The sequence below is a fragment of the Archocentrus centrarchus genome (assembly GCF_007364275.1).
Source record: "Archocentrus centrarchus isolate MPI-CPG fArcCen1 chromosome 18 unlocalized genomic scaffold, fArcCen1 scaffold_23_ctg1, whole genome shotgun sequence".
In the NCBI taxonomy this organism is placed as follows: domain Eukaryota; kingdom Metazoa; phylum Chordata; class Actinopteri; order Cichliformes; family Cichlidae; genus Archocentrus; species Archocentrus centrarchus.
In genome coordinates, this window is record NW_022060145.1 from 3,650,270 (window position 1) to 3,665,009 (window position 14,740).

General features: G+C 40.6%; 2 protein-coding genes across 2 annotated transcripts; one reads left to right on the forward strand and one right to left on the reverse strand.

Annotated features, from left to right (window-relative positions):
- Window positions 1–331: 331 nt before the first annotated feature.
- On the reverse strand, window positions 332–3,690 carry LOC115775218 (E3 ubiquitin-protein ligase TRIM39-like). Its single transcript, XM_030722781.1, has 8 exons — window positions 3,620–3,690; window positions 2,471–3,050; window positions 2,266–2,361; window positions 1,736–1,969; window positions 1,345–1,492; window positions 1,187–1,213; window positions 860–1,005; window positions 332–763 (listed from the first exon to the last, which is right to left on the reverse strand). The coding sequence occupies exons 2-8, from the start codon at window positions 3,038–3,040 to the stop codon at window positions 332–334; spliced, it is 1,653 nt and encodes a 550-aa protein (XP_030578641.1). The 5' UTR covers window positions 3,041–3,050; window positions 3,620–3,690.
- A 6,331-nt stretch (window positions 3,691–10,021) lies between these two features.
- LOC115775035 (piggyBac transposable element-derived protein 4-like) lies at window positions 10,022–11,863 on the forward strand. Its single transcript, XM_030722481.1, has one exon. The coding sequence runs from the start codon at window positions 10,022–10,024 to the stop codon at window positions 11,861–11,863; it is 1,842 nt and encodes a 613-aa protein (XP_030578341.1).
- Window positions 11,864–14,740: the final 2,877 nt, after the last annotated feature.

Sequence of the window (14,740 nt, forward strand, 5' to 3'; positions counted from 1 at the left end):
GACTGAATGGCCCGCAACAATGGGCCAGACACCCCATACTCCCGCAGAACCTCCCAAAGAACACCCCGAGGAACACGGTCGAATGCCTTCTCCAAGTCCACAAAGCACATGTAGACTGGTTGGGCAAACTCCCACGCACACTCGAATATCCTTGAGAGGATAAAGAGCTGGACGGCCAGGACGAAAACCGCATTGTTCCTCCTGAATCCGAGGTTCGACTAACGGACGCACCCTCCTTTCCAGCACCCTGGCATAGACCTTACCGGGGAGGCTGAGGAGTGTGATCCCCCGAAAGTTGGATATATATATATATATATATATATATTTCACATCATATAGTAATGTCCTCTAAATCCCCACCTTCATAGATTCCACTGACATGGCGGATGATAAGTGGTGATTTATTGCTGCCATTGTCACTCATATCTGGGTTAAAAAAGGGGAAAATGGCCTCAGTGAATGAGACGCGTGTAAAGGAGTAGATGTGTGACTGCGTCTCTGCATCACAGAATAACACCCTGCCGTCCTCATAGTCCAAAAACACCCCAACAACCCGTGGTCTCTGAGAGAGGCACAGCAGCTCTGCCTGTCCGGCACACGCCCGGTACTCACTGCCATTCCTCAGACAGATTGTCCAGTAACCATCTTCTGGACACAGTGTGACTAAACCCTTCCTGTTGACTGATGATTTAGCTACACCCAGATCCCACGCTGTCTTGTCTCCTACTTCCACCTCCCAGTAGTGCCTTCCTGTGGTGAAACCCTGTGTAAAGAGAGAACTTCACATTACTATTATTTTTCACAGAGGGCAACAAAAAGACATAATATTGCAAGAGGAATGCGCTACATCTTTAATTACCCTGAGGGCGAGGACACATGGTGCCGTGTCAAAACGCTCTGGTGTGTCAGCCACCTTTTGTTCAGCGTTTCCATCCCAGACCTGCCTCCCATCCTCTGATAAAACCAGCCAAGGGTTGGCTGTCCTGGGGTCCAGCTGAACATCAACTGATGGGAAGACACAGTTTACGTGGAAATTCATTAGCCTCTTATTACTAACATTTTTCTGTTTTTATAAAAAGCTGGAAATATCCCCTTTCATGACAGTCAGCAGGTGATATCCAAGGAAAATGCTGATTTAGGACAAAAGACAAAGAAGGTAACAGACACAAATGCTGAATACTGTTACCTGCATACTGCTGAATCTTCTCATGCTCTGGAAATAAATAAGAGCATATGATCAAAAATACTGCATCCATTTATAATCTTTGATCGTGATATTGTTTGAAAGTAGCTGTTCTGTCAAATACATATTGTGACAAAAAAATAATAAAATAAATTGAAGACCTTGAACTGAAAGCTTTTTCAGTTCTGATTGTAGGTGCTGCTCAATGCTGAACACTGCTCTCCTCAATGTCCCCAAACAAGTGTCTGAATGGACAATGATTTCAGAGCAGGATTTGGCAGATGGGAGAGAACTCAGAGCTGGAAACCTCTGACACAAAGAAGCCAAATATGAAGAAAATTACTTTTTAAAGGAAAACATTACAATACAAATCAGGACTAAAAATAGAAAAGAGACCAAATAAAAACAGTCCAATTTTTTGTAGGAATGAATGTATACCTCTAAGCATCTACAATGCCTGATCTCAAGCCGGATAAATTAACAACAAAATGCTGAAAAATGATCCATCTCCCACTAAACTAAACCTTCCTGAAACCAAACTAAATTCCTGACCTGTAAGAGATGGAGGTGGTCGTCTGTGTGAAAAAGCTGCTCCATTTCATTTCTTCTCCGCTGTAGTTCAGTGATTTCCAGCTCCAGCTCTGCAATGAGACTCTCCGCCCGCTGCTCTGCTGCTGCCTGCCTCCTCTGGAGCATCTCCACCAGCTCAGCTTGACTTCTCTCCATTGTACGAATCAGAACGGAGAAAACCTGTACACTTTCCTCTATGTCTCTCTTTGAATTTACCTGTGGGGGGCATTAAGGGGAAAAAAAGGCCTTTGATTAAGTGGAAACAGTATAAACAAGACAAATGATCCTCAGGGCAACAAAAGTTCTTGCAGTAGATTCCTTCCAACAGCTGAAGCAGAATAATGACAAACTGATACATATTTTCCATTTTACAGTTCCTATAACAGGGATAATCTTTTTATGCACCCTCTGACAGACTGCATGCATTTAGCTTCATGTTTTTTAGACACTTGATGCTTTAATTACTGCTGCTGCAGTGGCCCAAACTCTCAGCTATTCTCATGTCAACTCACTTTGCTGAGCTCCATGCATTGTTTAATCTCCTCCACTTTCTGCAGTCTATCCTGGATCATTTGCTGAAGATCATCCTCAATCCTCTTCATCTGAGCCTAAACATCAAAGCAAGGATAAAAGCATCAAAAGTTACCATCTTATTTCGGAGTTTTTTAAGTTGGCATTTGACTTAACAAGAGGACAGTACTGCTGAGGAGTTTCCACCTTCTTGTCTTGGCTTTCTCGTTCCACCGGGACCGTGTTGTGGCAGCGGTGGTCGGTCTCGGTGCACAGCACACAAACACACCTCTGGTCACTTCGGCAGAACAGCTCCAAGAGCCTCTGGTGCTTTTTGCACATCCTGTTCTCCAGCATTGCCACGGGTTCAATCAGCTTGTGACTCTTCAAGGTGGCGACTCTCAGGTGAGGCTCCAGGTGAAGCTCACAGTACGAGGTCAAACACATGAGGCAGGATTTCAGGGCCTTAGTTTGCCTTCCTACACACACGTCACAGTGTATGAGTTTTTTCGCCACTGCGATCACACCATTCTGCCTTCTCGCTCTGATCTGCTCTGACATTTCCTTCGCAAAAGAGTTTTCGCAAAGCTCGGGGCAGCCTTCAAAGACTGTATGGCATTTGGGGCAGCTGATTGCACGGCCATCGTCCCAGTGTGTTGTGATGCAGGTGAAACAGAAGCTGTGACCGCAGGGGATGGAGACGGGCTCTGAGAAAACATCCTGACAGATGCAGCACTGAAACTGCACCTCTGACAGAGGAACGCTGCAGGAAGCCATGACCTCAGAGCTAAAGAAAGAACATCAGAGTTGGGAGATTTTAGAAAACAGTAATCATTTACTTTTTGAGTTGCAGAGAAAGTCACTGCTGGTAACAGTAGGACATTTACAAAGCACACTGGACACAAACACACCTCAAACATGGGCCACAGTGATTTTTCCAAGCTGTCTTCCTTATTGTAGTCTCTGTGAGTACGGCTCTTAGAGCCGCACACGTGAATATCCTGATCAATGGTTTGAAACAAACCAGTTCACTGTTCAAAGTCCAGCTGCATGGTGATATAACTCAGTCTTTCACTTCCTCTTTAAGATTAACTTAAATAACGGACTAAGATGCTGAAAGGACATGCTAACATGCTCCTGCTTTTCCACCCTGTGTAATTCATCATTGTGGAATTTTTTTAGTTTACTCTGTTCCTATGATACACTGCTCACGCCAACAGGGGATAAAAAGTAACAGCTTCAGTTATTAGCACACTGTATGCAATCTGCGTGGTACAAAGGCAGACCAAAGAGCAGAAATAGCTATAAAAATGTTGAAACATACCAAATCCATCTCTCGTTGTGTTTTGGTCTTACCTTTTCCTGAATGTGAAAGCTGATCTCTGAGCGTGACAGTGAAGCGAAATACTGGCATTGTGGTTGTGAAGCCAAAGTCCTCCCTATTCACCTGTAGCCACACCCACAGGACTCCCTCTCTCTCTCTCTCCCCTTCTTTTTCCCTCTTTGGCATTTTGTTCCAGGGTGGGAGGAGTAAGGTCTGTATCAGGTGCATTGCTGGTTTTGTATTGTGTGGCAGTTCTTTGTACTCATGTATTGTTGTATTTGTATTGAGCACCACCAATAAAAAAGTCACATTCACTACGTTACCATTTTTAGACTCTTTATTTTAGATTATAAGCATACAGTACATATATTTTAAATGCATAAGTATAGATGAACATGTATCATAATGTTAATATGATTATGGCACAAACATAGAGTAGCTATATTTCTGAACAAGGATGATTTAGCTATCACAATAAAGGCATTATATAAACAGGTTCCAGACTTCGATGAATGGAAAAATAAAGGAAAATACTTAGTAGGCTCTTTGCTGTGCATTTCTCCAGAACACAGTTTAAACTTTGCATGAGATGACAAATGAAAGGATATTCAACAGCATATGCTTCATCTTTTTAAATCACAAAAAAACCCCTCTGATAAATAAACAAGTAACAAGGAAACTGAAGCTGACCAGCAGCTGTTTAGTAAATGATGGAGGACAAAATAATAAATGTAACAAAAAAAAAGAAAGTCCAAACCTACTGCTGCTGAGCCGTAAAACTAGTGGCCATTACCTTTATATTATATGCAATGAATTCTACATTAATGAAGCAAAACATCTTATCAGTGACTGCAGCAATGCTGACTCCACTGCTCCTGAGGTCCTCAAACACAGAGTAACAGTTCTATGGTTCCAAATTATGAACTAAATCATGAATTGTAACATCCAAACTAGCACAAGGGAGCTTCTTTACTGAATCCTCCACACGCCTTTGGAAAATGGTGGAACTTGTTCTTGAAATAGATTTCCAGGCTGAAAAATCATATATGTTGCAAAAGTACTTGTATTTGAATTTTCTGGCTCAACTTGCATTTTTAAACATCTTCGTGTATTGTGGTATAAACGTGTAATCACTAGCAGCCACCAACCACAACATCTGATCATCATTTTATGTGCTTCAAACTTAGAGGTATTATCAGTAGGCAGTGATCAAATCTTTTCATCTGTCAATGTCATAAAACAGCCTCTTCTGTTGTAAAATGTGGTCAACGGTCATTGCTTGGGCGTGTTTAAATCAGTACTAAAAATGATTTAACCAGTCTACTTTGATCAGATTTTTTATCAGGTTAACATCACGTCTTCAGTTCAGTATTTCCATAGAGGACTTATATAATGGGGGCATCCTGTTTAATTCAATTCAATTTTATCTATTTTGCACCAAATCACAACAATAGTCACCCCAAGGTGACCTTGTTAAGTTGCTTTACTTAGTCAGAAATTGAATACCTTACTTAATGCCGGCCACACTGCTTCTGATGTTGTGTCTCTGCACCATTAAACTGGAGAACAAAGCTGACACTGCTGATGACTTTATTCCCCTGCAGAGTGATGCTGCTCTGATCTTGTCCTTTTAATCCAAACATTGCTGTAAATGAAAGAAATTTCAGAAAAATGACAAAAACTGTTCTGTTGCTGATTGTTAAATGCAAAGATGTTGCAGTAAAAAGTTCTTTGGTGGATTTTTTGAATGTAGTACTGAAATGATCACTCAACTCAACAACACACTTTTGAATAAGTTTAATGCCTCATTTAGCTCATTTAATGATGTATTCACTTACACATCAAGAGAAAGTTTTATGGTAAATTAACCACAATAATTTTAACATTTATCTAGTAAGAACAGACACTGTTTTAATATCAGGGAAAATATTTATTGCAACTTCAGCTTTCATTGAGAAAGATGCCAAATGTACGAGAAAATCACCATGTCAGCATCTGATATTTATGAAATTATAATCATAGAAACTTATTGTTACGTCTTGAAGTCTTTTTTTAGTGGATACTGTACTTGATTAAATCAACATAATTCTCCCTGCAGAGTGTTATTCCAGGTCAGTTATATTAACCCTAACCTGCTTCTTCATCCGCTGTACCTGGAAATACACGGAAGAGAAGAAATAATACAGCCTGTCAGGATGGATAACAAAAACTATAATGTGTCCGGTGTTTTTTGAAGAAAAGAAGAGCTCTAATAGTAGATTTTCTCACCCTTGTGTGGGAACAACGTTGTATCACTTGTGACAGCATCAAGGTCAGCTGTGTTTGGCTAAATGCAACACTAATCAGTGCAACTGTCATGTCCTGGGCCGGTGCCCCAGTGTTTTATGTTTTCTGGGTATTGGGTCTGTTGTTTTCTCGGGTTATGTTTTCTTTTTTGTATTTTCCCTCAGTTGGTTATTTCCAGTTCCTTGTGTCTCCCTGTATTCTGTCAGGTTTGCGTCTCTGTCCTGAGTCTGTGTGCCAGTTCCCCATGTTAAGTCAACGTGTACCTTGGTTTGTCACTTGCTGTTTTATTTTGACAGTCTGGTTTTTCCTGTGCTTTGTGTTTAGTTTTGCTTCCCCTGTGTTATTAGTTTCATTTGCCTCACCTGCTGTTTCCTCTTCCCCTGATTGCCCATTGTGTATTTAAGCCCTCAGTGTCCATGTGCTCTTTGTCGCGTCGTTGATGTATTGTGCCCGCGTGTTCCTGTGCCCCCTGTGTCTGCCCTTCGTCTCCCTTCCCAGGTTTTTTTTGTGTTCTTTCCCCCCAAACTAAATAAATACCTTTTAAGTTATGCCAATCTCTGGAGTCCTGCGTGTTTGCCCTTCCTCGCCCGTTTCATCCCCGACCATGACAGCAACTGAAACAAAGCATTGCCATTTTTTTCTAGCATTCAGTTTAGCATTACTGTAGCTCACCAAACCGCCTTCTCACTCATGACATTTCTGCTTTGCAACAACTTAGAAGCAGTTTGAGAAGAAAAGTAAAAAAGCCGTTCGTAATGTGCTGTTCATTTATTGTTCATATACTAAGAGATATGATGAATTTATAGCTGTCAACTTTCTCATTTATTCACACTTGCTGATTTCTCTTCAGTGAGAAAATGCCTCGTCTTATTAATTTTTTCAATGTCACTGACTTGAATAACGCCTTCATATAACTGTGCTACATTCAAACCATAAATGAACCTCTTAACGTAAGCCAAACAGCACTGGATTTAATATTTAATCCCTAAACCATTTGTTCTCTGTAGGTTTAACTAGATCATTAACTAGATCATGTTTTAGCCTGTCGCAGTAAAACAGTGCCCAGTGTTGACAGCACCAACAAATGAAGCTGTAATATTAAATATGTATGCATAAATATGGGTGAAACAACTATAAAACAGTGTTAACAAAATGATGAGAGATAGTTTGCTCTCTCCTAATTGTATCTTTGTTCAGTGAGTTTCTTTTGTCACCATACTAAATCTTAAATACACTCTACAGAAAACAACATTTACAACTTATGAAAATTTTTATGCCACTTTCAGGGTTTTTCTCGCTGTTCCATCCTACTCAAAAATCTCTGAGTACATGCAGGTTTCTTGAGCTGTAATTGGTCAGAACAAACAAAAACAAAATTAGCAATAATCAAAACCAGCCTGCGAGCATAAAGGTGATCAGCACAAGTTAGAACTATGAAAACATGCGCAGTATTAACTAATACATTATTATCACTCATATTTTGGTCTAAATAGAGTGGATATAGATTGTTCTTACCACCATTTTAACTCCAAGGACTTCAGATGCTTGAGTGCTCTTCTCCTTTGCACTACCTCGTCAGAACACTTGTCTAATCAGTGCGCAGTGATTCTAAGTATTTCAGCAGCTTTCTCGGTGGTGTAGATGAGATGTAAGGAAGAAAGGGTGACCTCTCTGTGCTGAATAACTTGGTGTCAGTAACAGGAAGTAAAATCTAAAAAAAAAAAATGTAGCCTGATTTTTTTCTGAACTGGTCACATAGGAAGCAATTTCCTTCCAACCCAACCTGTAAAAATATCTGTTCATGCAATCCTATGTGTCAACTAAATTCTTTGCACATTTTATTATATTCTACTGTTGCATGATCAATTATTTTAGCAAACAATCCTACCCTTTTTATTTTATTTCTCTTAGAGTTGCAAAACTCCCTCAGTGAACACACGTATCAGCAGTATCATTGATTAACCATCTCTCTATTTAAAGACTGTTCCATTCCTCCACGCCTCGACAGATCGTGCGGCTGCAGTAGCGGTAAACATCAGGCTGGTTTGGATATCTGTGCTTTTGGAAACTGCTCTGATCTCGCTTGCAAATGGTCCAGTATGGAAACAGAGCGTTGCTCCCATCAGACCAGGCGATGCAGACCAATCCACACAAAGCTCCAGTTTACCAGGACTGTCATCTTTTTATTTTCTGTCTGATTTTGCATACTGTGAGGGGAAAAGTATATTTTGAATTTAGTTGTACATGCTTTCATGCATTATTATAGATTCTTTTTTTTTTTTTTTTTTTTTGGAAATATTGTGTCTTAGGTGGCTATTTATTTTTTGTATTTGTTTATTTGGTGCTGGTGTTTAACTGACAATCTTATATAAGGCCAACACATTTTATTGCCAGAACATTTCCATTATTTTACGACTTTAACCCTTAAATACTGTTTTCATCAAATTCGACCTATTTTGACATTTGATTGCACTTAAAATGCCTTAAATGACATTCTTTTGACCTTTTTCTAAAGTTATGCAAAGTACACAAAATTAGAAATATTTTAAAATATCTACTTTTGTACATGCACTACAAATTTTGAATTTATACATTTGACCTGCATCTGTTCAGGTAGATTTTGGATCCACCAGTGTGGGTCAAATCAGTGAAAGTGGTGTTTTAGGGATTCTTGGCAAGTGTAAATCTACACATGCCATGTCTGTGTGTATTTCTATCAGACAGTGGAGTTCAAAAGGGACCTTTACACTGTTGCAAGAACTACATTTGGCCAGGTTCCCACAGAGAAAGGCATCTGTTGGTCTTTGAAGCATCGTGGGGGAATCTTGAAATAGTCAGCAGTAAAACAGCAGGGCCCTCACATACAAGGCTACAATGGCACCGCTGTCCTCATTATTCCCTATGGCTCTGCAGTACATGAACAGTTTACCATTGCATACAGAGTGCAATGCAGGACAGGTGCGCCACCTAGGGCGCACTCACTTGTGCTGCAACTGTGGCGTGCTGTGCTGTCCATTTTTGCAACCAACAGAAACAGTACACATACATGAATGGCCCATAAAAAAAAATAATGAAAACATAATACAAAGTAGTAATTTTGGGCTGCAACCTAGCATTCAATGCAGCCCATGAAACTTTGTATATGGTGCACATAAGGAACAGAGGTCAGATAGAGATCAGAGAGTGCCTTCACACAGACTGAAGATCTGCACCTGTAAGAACAAGCACTCGCAATGTGCTTGTTCAAATTCCATTCATACCAAAATACTCACAATACTCACAAAGCTGTACCATGCGTGTACAGATGTGGCCTCTCTGACATTAATAAATAAATGACTAATCTTTAACTAATGTTAAGAAGGGGGGTGGGCTACAAACAGCCACACTGGAAACAGGAAGCTTGCAGGTCTGAAGGGATGAGGACCATGGGATTTCCTTGCTGTTCATGGTATTTGCAGTGCATTTTATTGTCCTTGGTTGTAACCACTGAACTTCTTGAAAAGTTTACTACTAGGACTGAAATGGAAAGGAGAGACACCACGCTAATAAACTTTAAACCTAAACCATGTATAAAGAGCTGAATGAATTTAAACGAATGAATGAATTTAAACTCCTGGTTAAGTCACTTTGCAAATGACAAGGGGGAGAGGGTCGACTCGCGCCGGCGCGTCCCAATTACGTGACCGGTTTAAGATTACGTAGCAGCGCGACGCAGCCTCAACTCGTGTCGAAAGTGCGGATTTCAAACTATACACAAGTTTTAAAAACGAGTTGACTGCCAAGTAAAATTAAGCTTATGATAAATAATTTACGCCATGCAGAATGTGCTGAATATCATCGCGTTTGGTGCAGGTAGAAACGGCAGAAACGGGATATCCTAATATAAATGTTCGCAAGCAGAAAGTGCTTGCAGGAAAAAAACAACAACACCCTCTTTACTATTGGTGGAAAAAGCACCACATCGACCAATCAAAAGAATTACATGGCAACACGTGGTATTTGGTCACTGAGGAAGAGGGGAAAGTTTTGGGAGCGACGGCGGCAAAAGAGAGATCGATATCGATAGCGAGTTTTGAGATTTGAAACATTATGGTGTTTGGAGTGAATAGCTAGTGGGTAGTGTAGTCTTTGTTTTGTGTGTCAAAACAATGAACGTGGAGCAGGCAGCGAAGATCTTCTTTGAGCTGGAAGAAGATGAGCGAGACTCGGGGTCAGAGTCTGAGGCAGAGAGTGAGGACTCTGATTATGAAGTAGATGATCCTCCTTTTGTTTTGGAAGGGAAAGAGAGGAGAAGCGACGAAGAGGAAGAGGAGCCTCCAACATGCGCAGAGCGTGCTACTCGGAGGTCTGCACAAAGGCAGGGACGCCGTGGCACGCCGACCAGGTCGAGATCTCCACTGACTCGGGCAGCAGAGCCATGCCTCAGCTCTGAGCCCTGGATGACAGAGAAGGTTGCTGACACTGCCCCAGCAGTAAGCAGTTTCCAGCCCCGGAGAACACCGGGAGTTCAGGTAGAGACACTTTCCCGTCATAGTCCCAAAGACCTCTTTCTATTGTTTTTTGCCACTGACACAGTCAGGACAATCTGCAGCAACACCAACAAAAATGCTGCAAAAAGCAAGGACTTGGGGAAGAAACACAAATGGACTGAGGTGGAGGTGGAAGAGCTGTATAAGTTTTTTGGTCTCTTGATTTACATGTCGTTGGTGTCTGTGCCAAGTGTCCAAGACTACTGGAGACAGAATCACATGTTGTCTGTGTTCCTTCCTCCCAAAGTGATGTCAAGAGACAGGTTCAGATCCATATTTTGGAACATCCAGTTCAGTGATCCTGAGGAGGATGTACAAAATGAAAGGAAGAAGGGAACACCAGGCCATGACAAACTGTTTGCAGTCAGGCCTCTTTATGACGACATCCTCCGTGCGTGCCAGACTTATTACCAACCAAGGAGGGAGCTGGCAGTGGATGAAAGGATGGTGGAGACTAAGGCAAAAACTGGCATGGCACAGTGTATGGAAGGCAAGCCAACTAAATGGGGGATAAAAATGTTTATATTGGTTGAGTCGAGCAGTGGCTACACCATCAGGTTCAGCATATACACAGGCAAGGGTGTAACACTGAGTGAGCATGGGCTGTCTTATGATGTGGTCATGAACCTTATTCAGCCATCCTGTCTTGGTACTGGGTACCATATTTACATGGACAGTTTTTTCACCAGTCCCAAACTGTTCATGGACCTGGCCAGCATGAAGTTTGGAGCATGTGGGACCTACATAGAGAGCAGAAAAGGATGCCCCACAGGGAGGCCAAATGCTCTCACCAAAAACTGTGAAAGCGGCTCTGTGAGATGGATCAGAGAGGGCCCACTTGTTTTTGTGAAGTGGATGGACACACAGGAGGTGGCTGTGTGCTCCACCATCCATCCTGCATTCTCAGGCGAGACGGTGCTGAGACGGGTGAAGGATGGAGATGGACGCTGGACTGTGAGAGACATTCTCTGCCCCACACCGGTCATGGCCTTCAACAAAAATATTGGTGAGGTTGGCCTGTCTGATGAGTTTGCTCAGTACTACTCCACCCATAGAAAAACTGCTTGCTGGTACAGGACCATGTTGCTGCACTTTCTGGACATTGCAACAACAAATGCGTTCATCTTACACCGCGAGATGAGCAGCGCCAAGGAGGTGCAGCCCATGGCACACAAAGACTTCATGATGGAGCTGGTGTGCCAGCTTTGTGGCGTGGATAAGGCAAATGTTTCCCAGAGCAGGAGCGCCGATCACATGCCCGTGCCCATCGTCACAGTCACAGACACCAGGAAAAAAGCCAGCAAAGGCAGACTGAAATGTCAACGCTGTCTGCAGGTGTACGACAGGAGGAGGGACACACCCTGGAAGTGTCAGGCCTGTAATGTGGCCCTCTGTCTTGTGGTGGACAGGAACTGCTTTTTGGACTGGCACACAAATAATGTGTGTGACTTCTTATTGTGACACCTGCTTGTTTTGTAAATAGTTGGAGTAATTTTGGTAGGCCGGCCACTCCTGGGACATGTTTTCTGTTTGAGGATAATGGCCCTGTGGTTCACTGGTGTCCCAAAGCTACTGAGGCTTAACAGAACGAAAGCTGAATAAAACTAAATGCAAATAGAAGAAAAAAAAAATGCCACAAAAGCTCACAAAAAACCCTAAAGACAGAAGTGTTATTGTGGAGAGAGTAACATGAGGGAGCAGTTACAAAAGTGACAAGCTAACAGTAAAGTGCTAATAGCACAAATCTGCTTCCCTGAAGCGTGTCTCAGTGCCGGCCTTCACATGTGTTCTGTCACAGCCGTTCAGTCATATTTATGCCTCCCCCAAAACCAGTGTGCTTTGTGAGTTTTTTTTTTTTCTATTTGTGTTGTGTTTTATTCGGCTTTGTGTGTGCTTGTGTGTTTTCAGCTTCTGCCCCCCTGAACTGGATAAGTAGTAGAAAATGGGTGGATGGTGTCTTATTTAAATTCCATTGTATGTTGTGTGCTTTTGCATTGTTTTCTTAAGTTTGACCTCTCTGGGCCACGGTACAAAGCCATAGAAATCCTTTTGTAACCTTTCAAGACTGGCAGATGTCAGTGACTTTTTCTCAGCTGTTTCTTTAGATTGTGGTTACTTTTTGAGATCCTGCTTCACTTTGTCAAACGGGGTCCTAGTTACGTGATTTCTTGATTCAGCAGTAATCACGTCTGTGTGAGGTGTTGTCTAACTTAAGTGCATTAAAAACTTAAAAAGAAATCAAATGCTGGAGTTGTCTTTGGAGTGTTTTATTGTTATAAGAAGGAATTCAGGCAGTACCGCTTGCAGCAGTGCAGCGATAAACTCACAGGAACAAAGGAGACAGACCTTATTTCTACAGGTTGTTTCCTTTGGCTAAATTATGAACAGACCAAACCAACTGAACAATTTGGGTCTTCCTGACATTAGCAAAGTGGTGACACATCTGAATAACTTGTAAACTTGTACTTATAATTGTTTGAACTGAGCATGGCTCCAAAAGACCTTCTCAACTTGTGTAAATCCATCATTCTGCTTAGAGAATTGTTTCTTTTTGCTGGTCTCAGCAGGCTCTAATTTTCTTATGATAAAAGATTATTAATGTTTTGACATGGGATATATAATATATGTTTCAAGAACTAAACTTAAGTAAAATAAAACTTAAACTTTTTTATTTTTATTTTTGATGGAACTCCCAGTTGTGTGGATAATCTGGCCCAGCCTACAGCATTTTATTTACCGAATATATTATCATTATTATAACTCAGATCATTTTTGCTCAGAAATTAACTCTTCCAAAATAAGGTAAGTTTTGACTGCTATTTGTTAAAGTGCACAGAATGAAGATGCATAACGATCTTTTATAGTGTACTTTATCACCCTCTTATTTTTTCAGAAAAAACAAAAAAGCAATTTAGACAAAAATAAAAGTTCCATTAAATTAAAGACTTAGACCATTATTTTAAGAGTGTGAGGACATAAAAATGTATTTATTTTTTCTGTTTAAAGAAAGGAAATTTAAAATGTGAGTGTTTTAAGAAACAAACACAAAAAAAAATGGAGATCCATTCACTTCTGCTGCGTCTCATGTCCACACTGGTCTCATGGCTGAAGAGGCTTAACCTTCAGGGATGAAAACTGTGGCAATAATCCAGATTGTCTGAAGAACTAGATTAGGATTTAATGCACACAAAACAGAAAAACAAGTTAATGTTACTAGTGCACAAAGTAACTGAATGCTATTTAAAAGTGAATTTAGGCAAGTTGGATAAACACAGGTCAATCTCACCTCCTCCAGCCCGTCCTGTATGTCTGAGTCTGACAGCTGATTATATGATCTCAATTTTATCTTCAGTCCGGCAACATAATCTGTTCACACAAAGTTGTTACATTAAATAATCACACGAAAATACTTAATGTATTCCCTTAAAAAAAACAAAGTATTAAACTTCATTGCTTCATTAAAATAGTTTGCACTCAAGGAACAGGTTAAAAAATATTTAAATACTTACTCGGTCCTTTGGATGTGGGGAGCGTGTCAGTTGTGTTTTCACCCATAAATAAAATGAAGTTCAAATTCAAATTAAATATGTACATTCCTTAATAAAGTAAACAAAACTTTGCATGATATTAATAAAAAATCAAAAGAATGTTGGATTGTTTTTCATTTACAATAATAATAAATATGAAAATTAGCAAAAATGGGAAATGCTAAATCACATCACTGAGCAGCTGGTTACAAGTTTTTTCCCCAAACTTTGTATTTGTGGTTTGGTAAATGATTTTTACAAATTTGTCATTTTCCCTCAGAATGCCAGTTACCAGTGGTTTTCATTAAGGTTTTAACTTTTTTTTCCCAGCTGTTTTCTCTTCAAAAATTGCCTATAAAATTTGCAAAAATCTTCAGATAAAAGAACAAAATAATAAGTTGCACAATTTTCAACCAAACACTCCAAGAAAACATTGAACATGGACATACAGTCAAACAGTAGGACTCAGCGTCTTTAGCTGCACACATTTACCTTCACAGATGACACCAGGACTTGGAGCAGGTGAGGTTGAATGAACATCAGGGTCTGTAACATTCACCTCTGTTTACAGTTAAAAAGAAATAATATTACTGCACTGACGCTGGAGCTATTTTTGTAAACAGGTGAATTTAAGAACAGCATGGACAAAAAAAATTGAATATAGTGTAGTCATATTTGAATTGACGTAATAGTTTCCATAGCAGAGTTTGACTTGGATGGTGTGTGGGGTGTAAAGGCAGCATATGTCAGTCCAAGTAGTACACACAGTGCGATTTACAGTTTCACCGGGCTGTGTGGGATGAGGTTGATT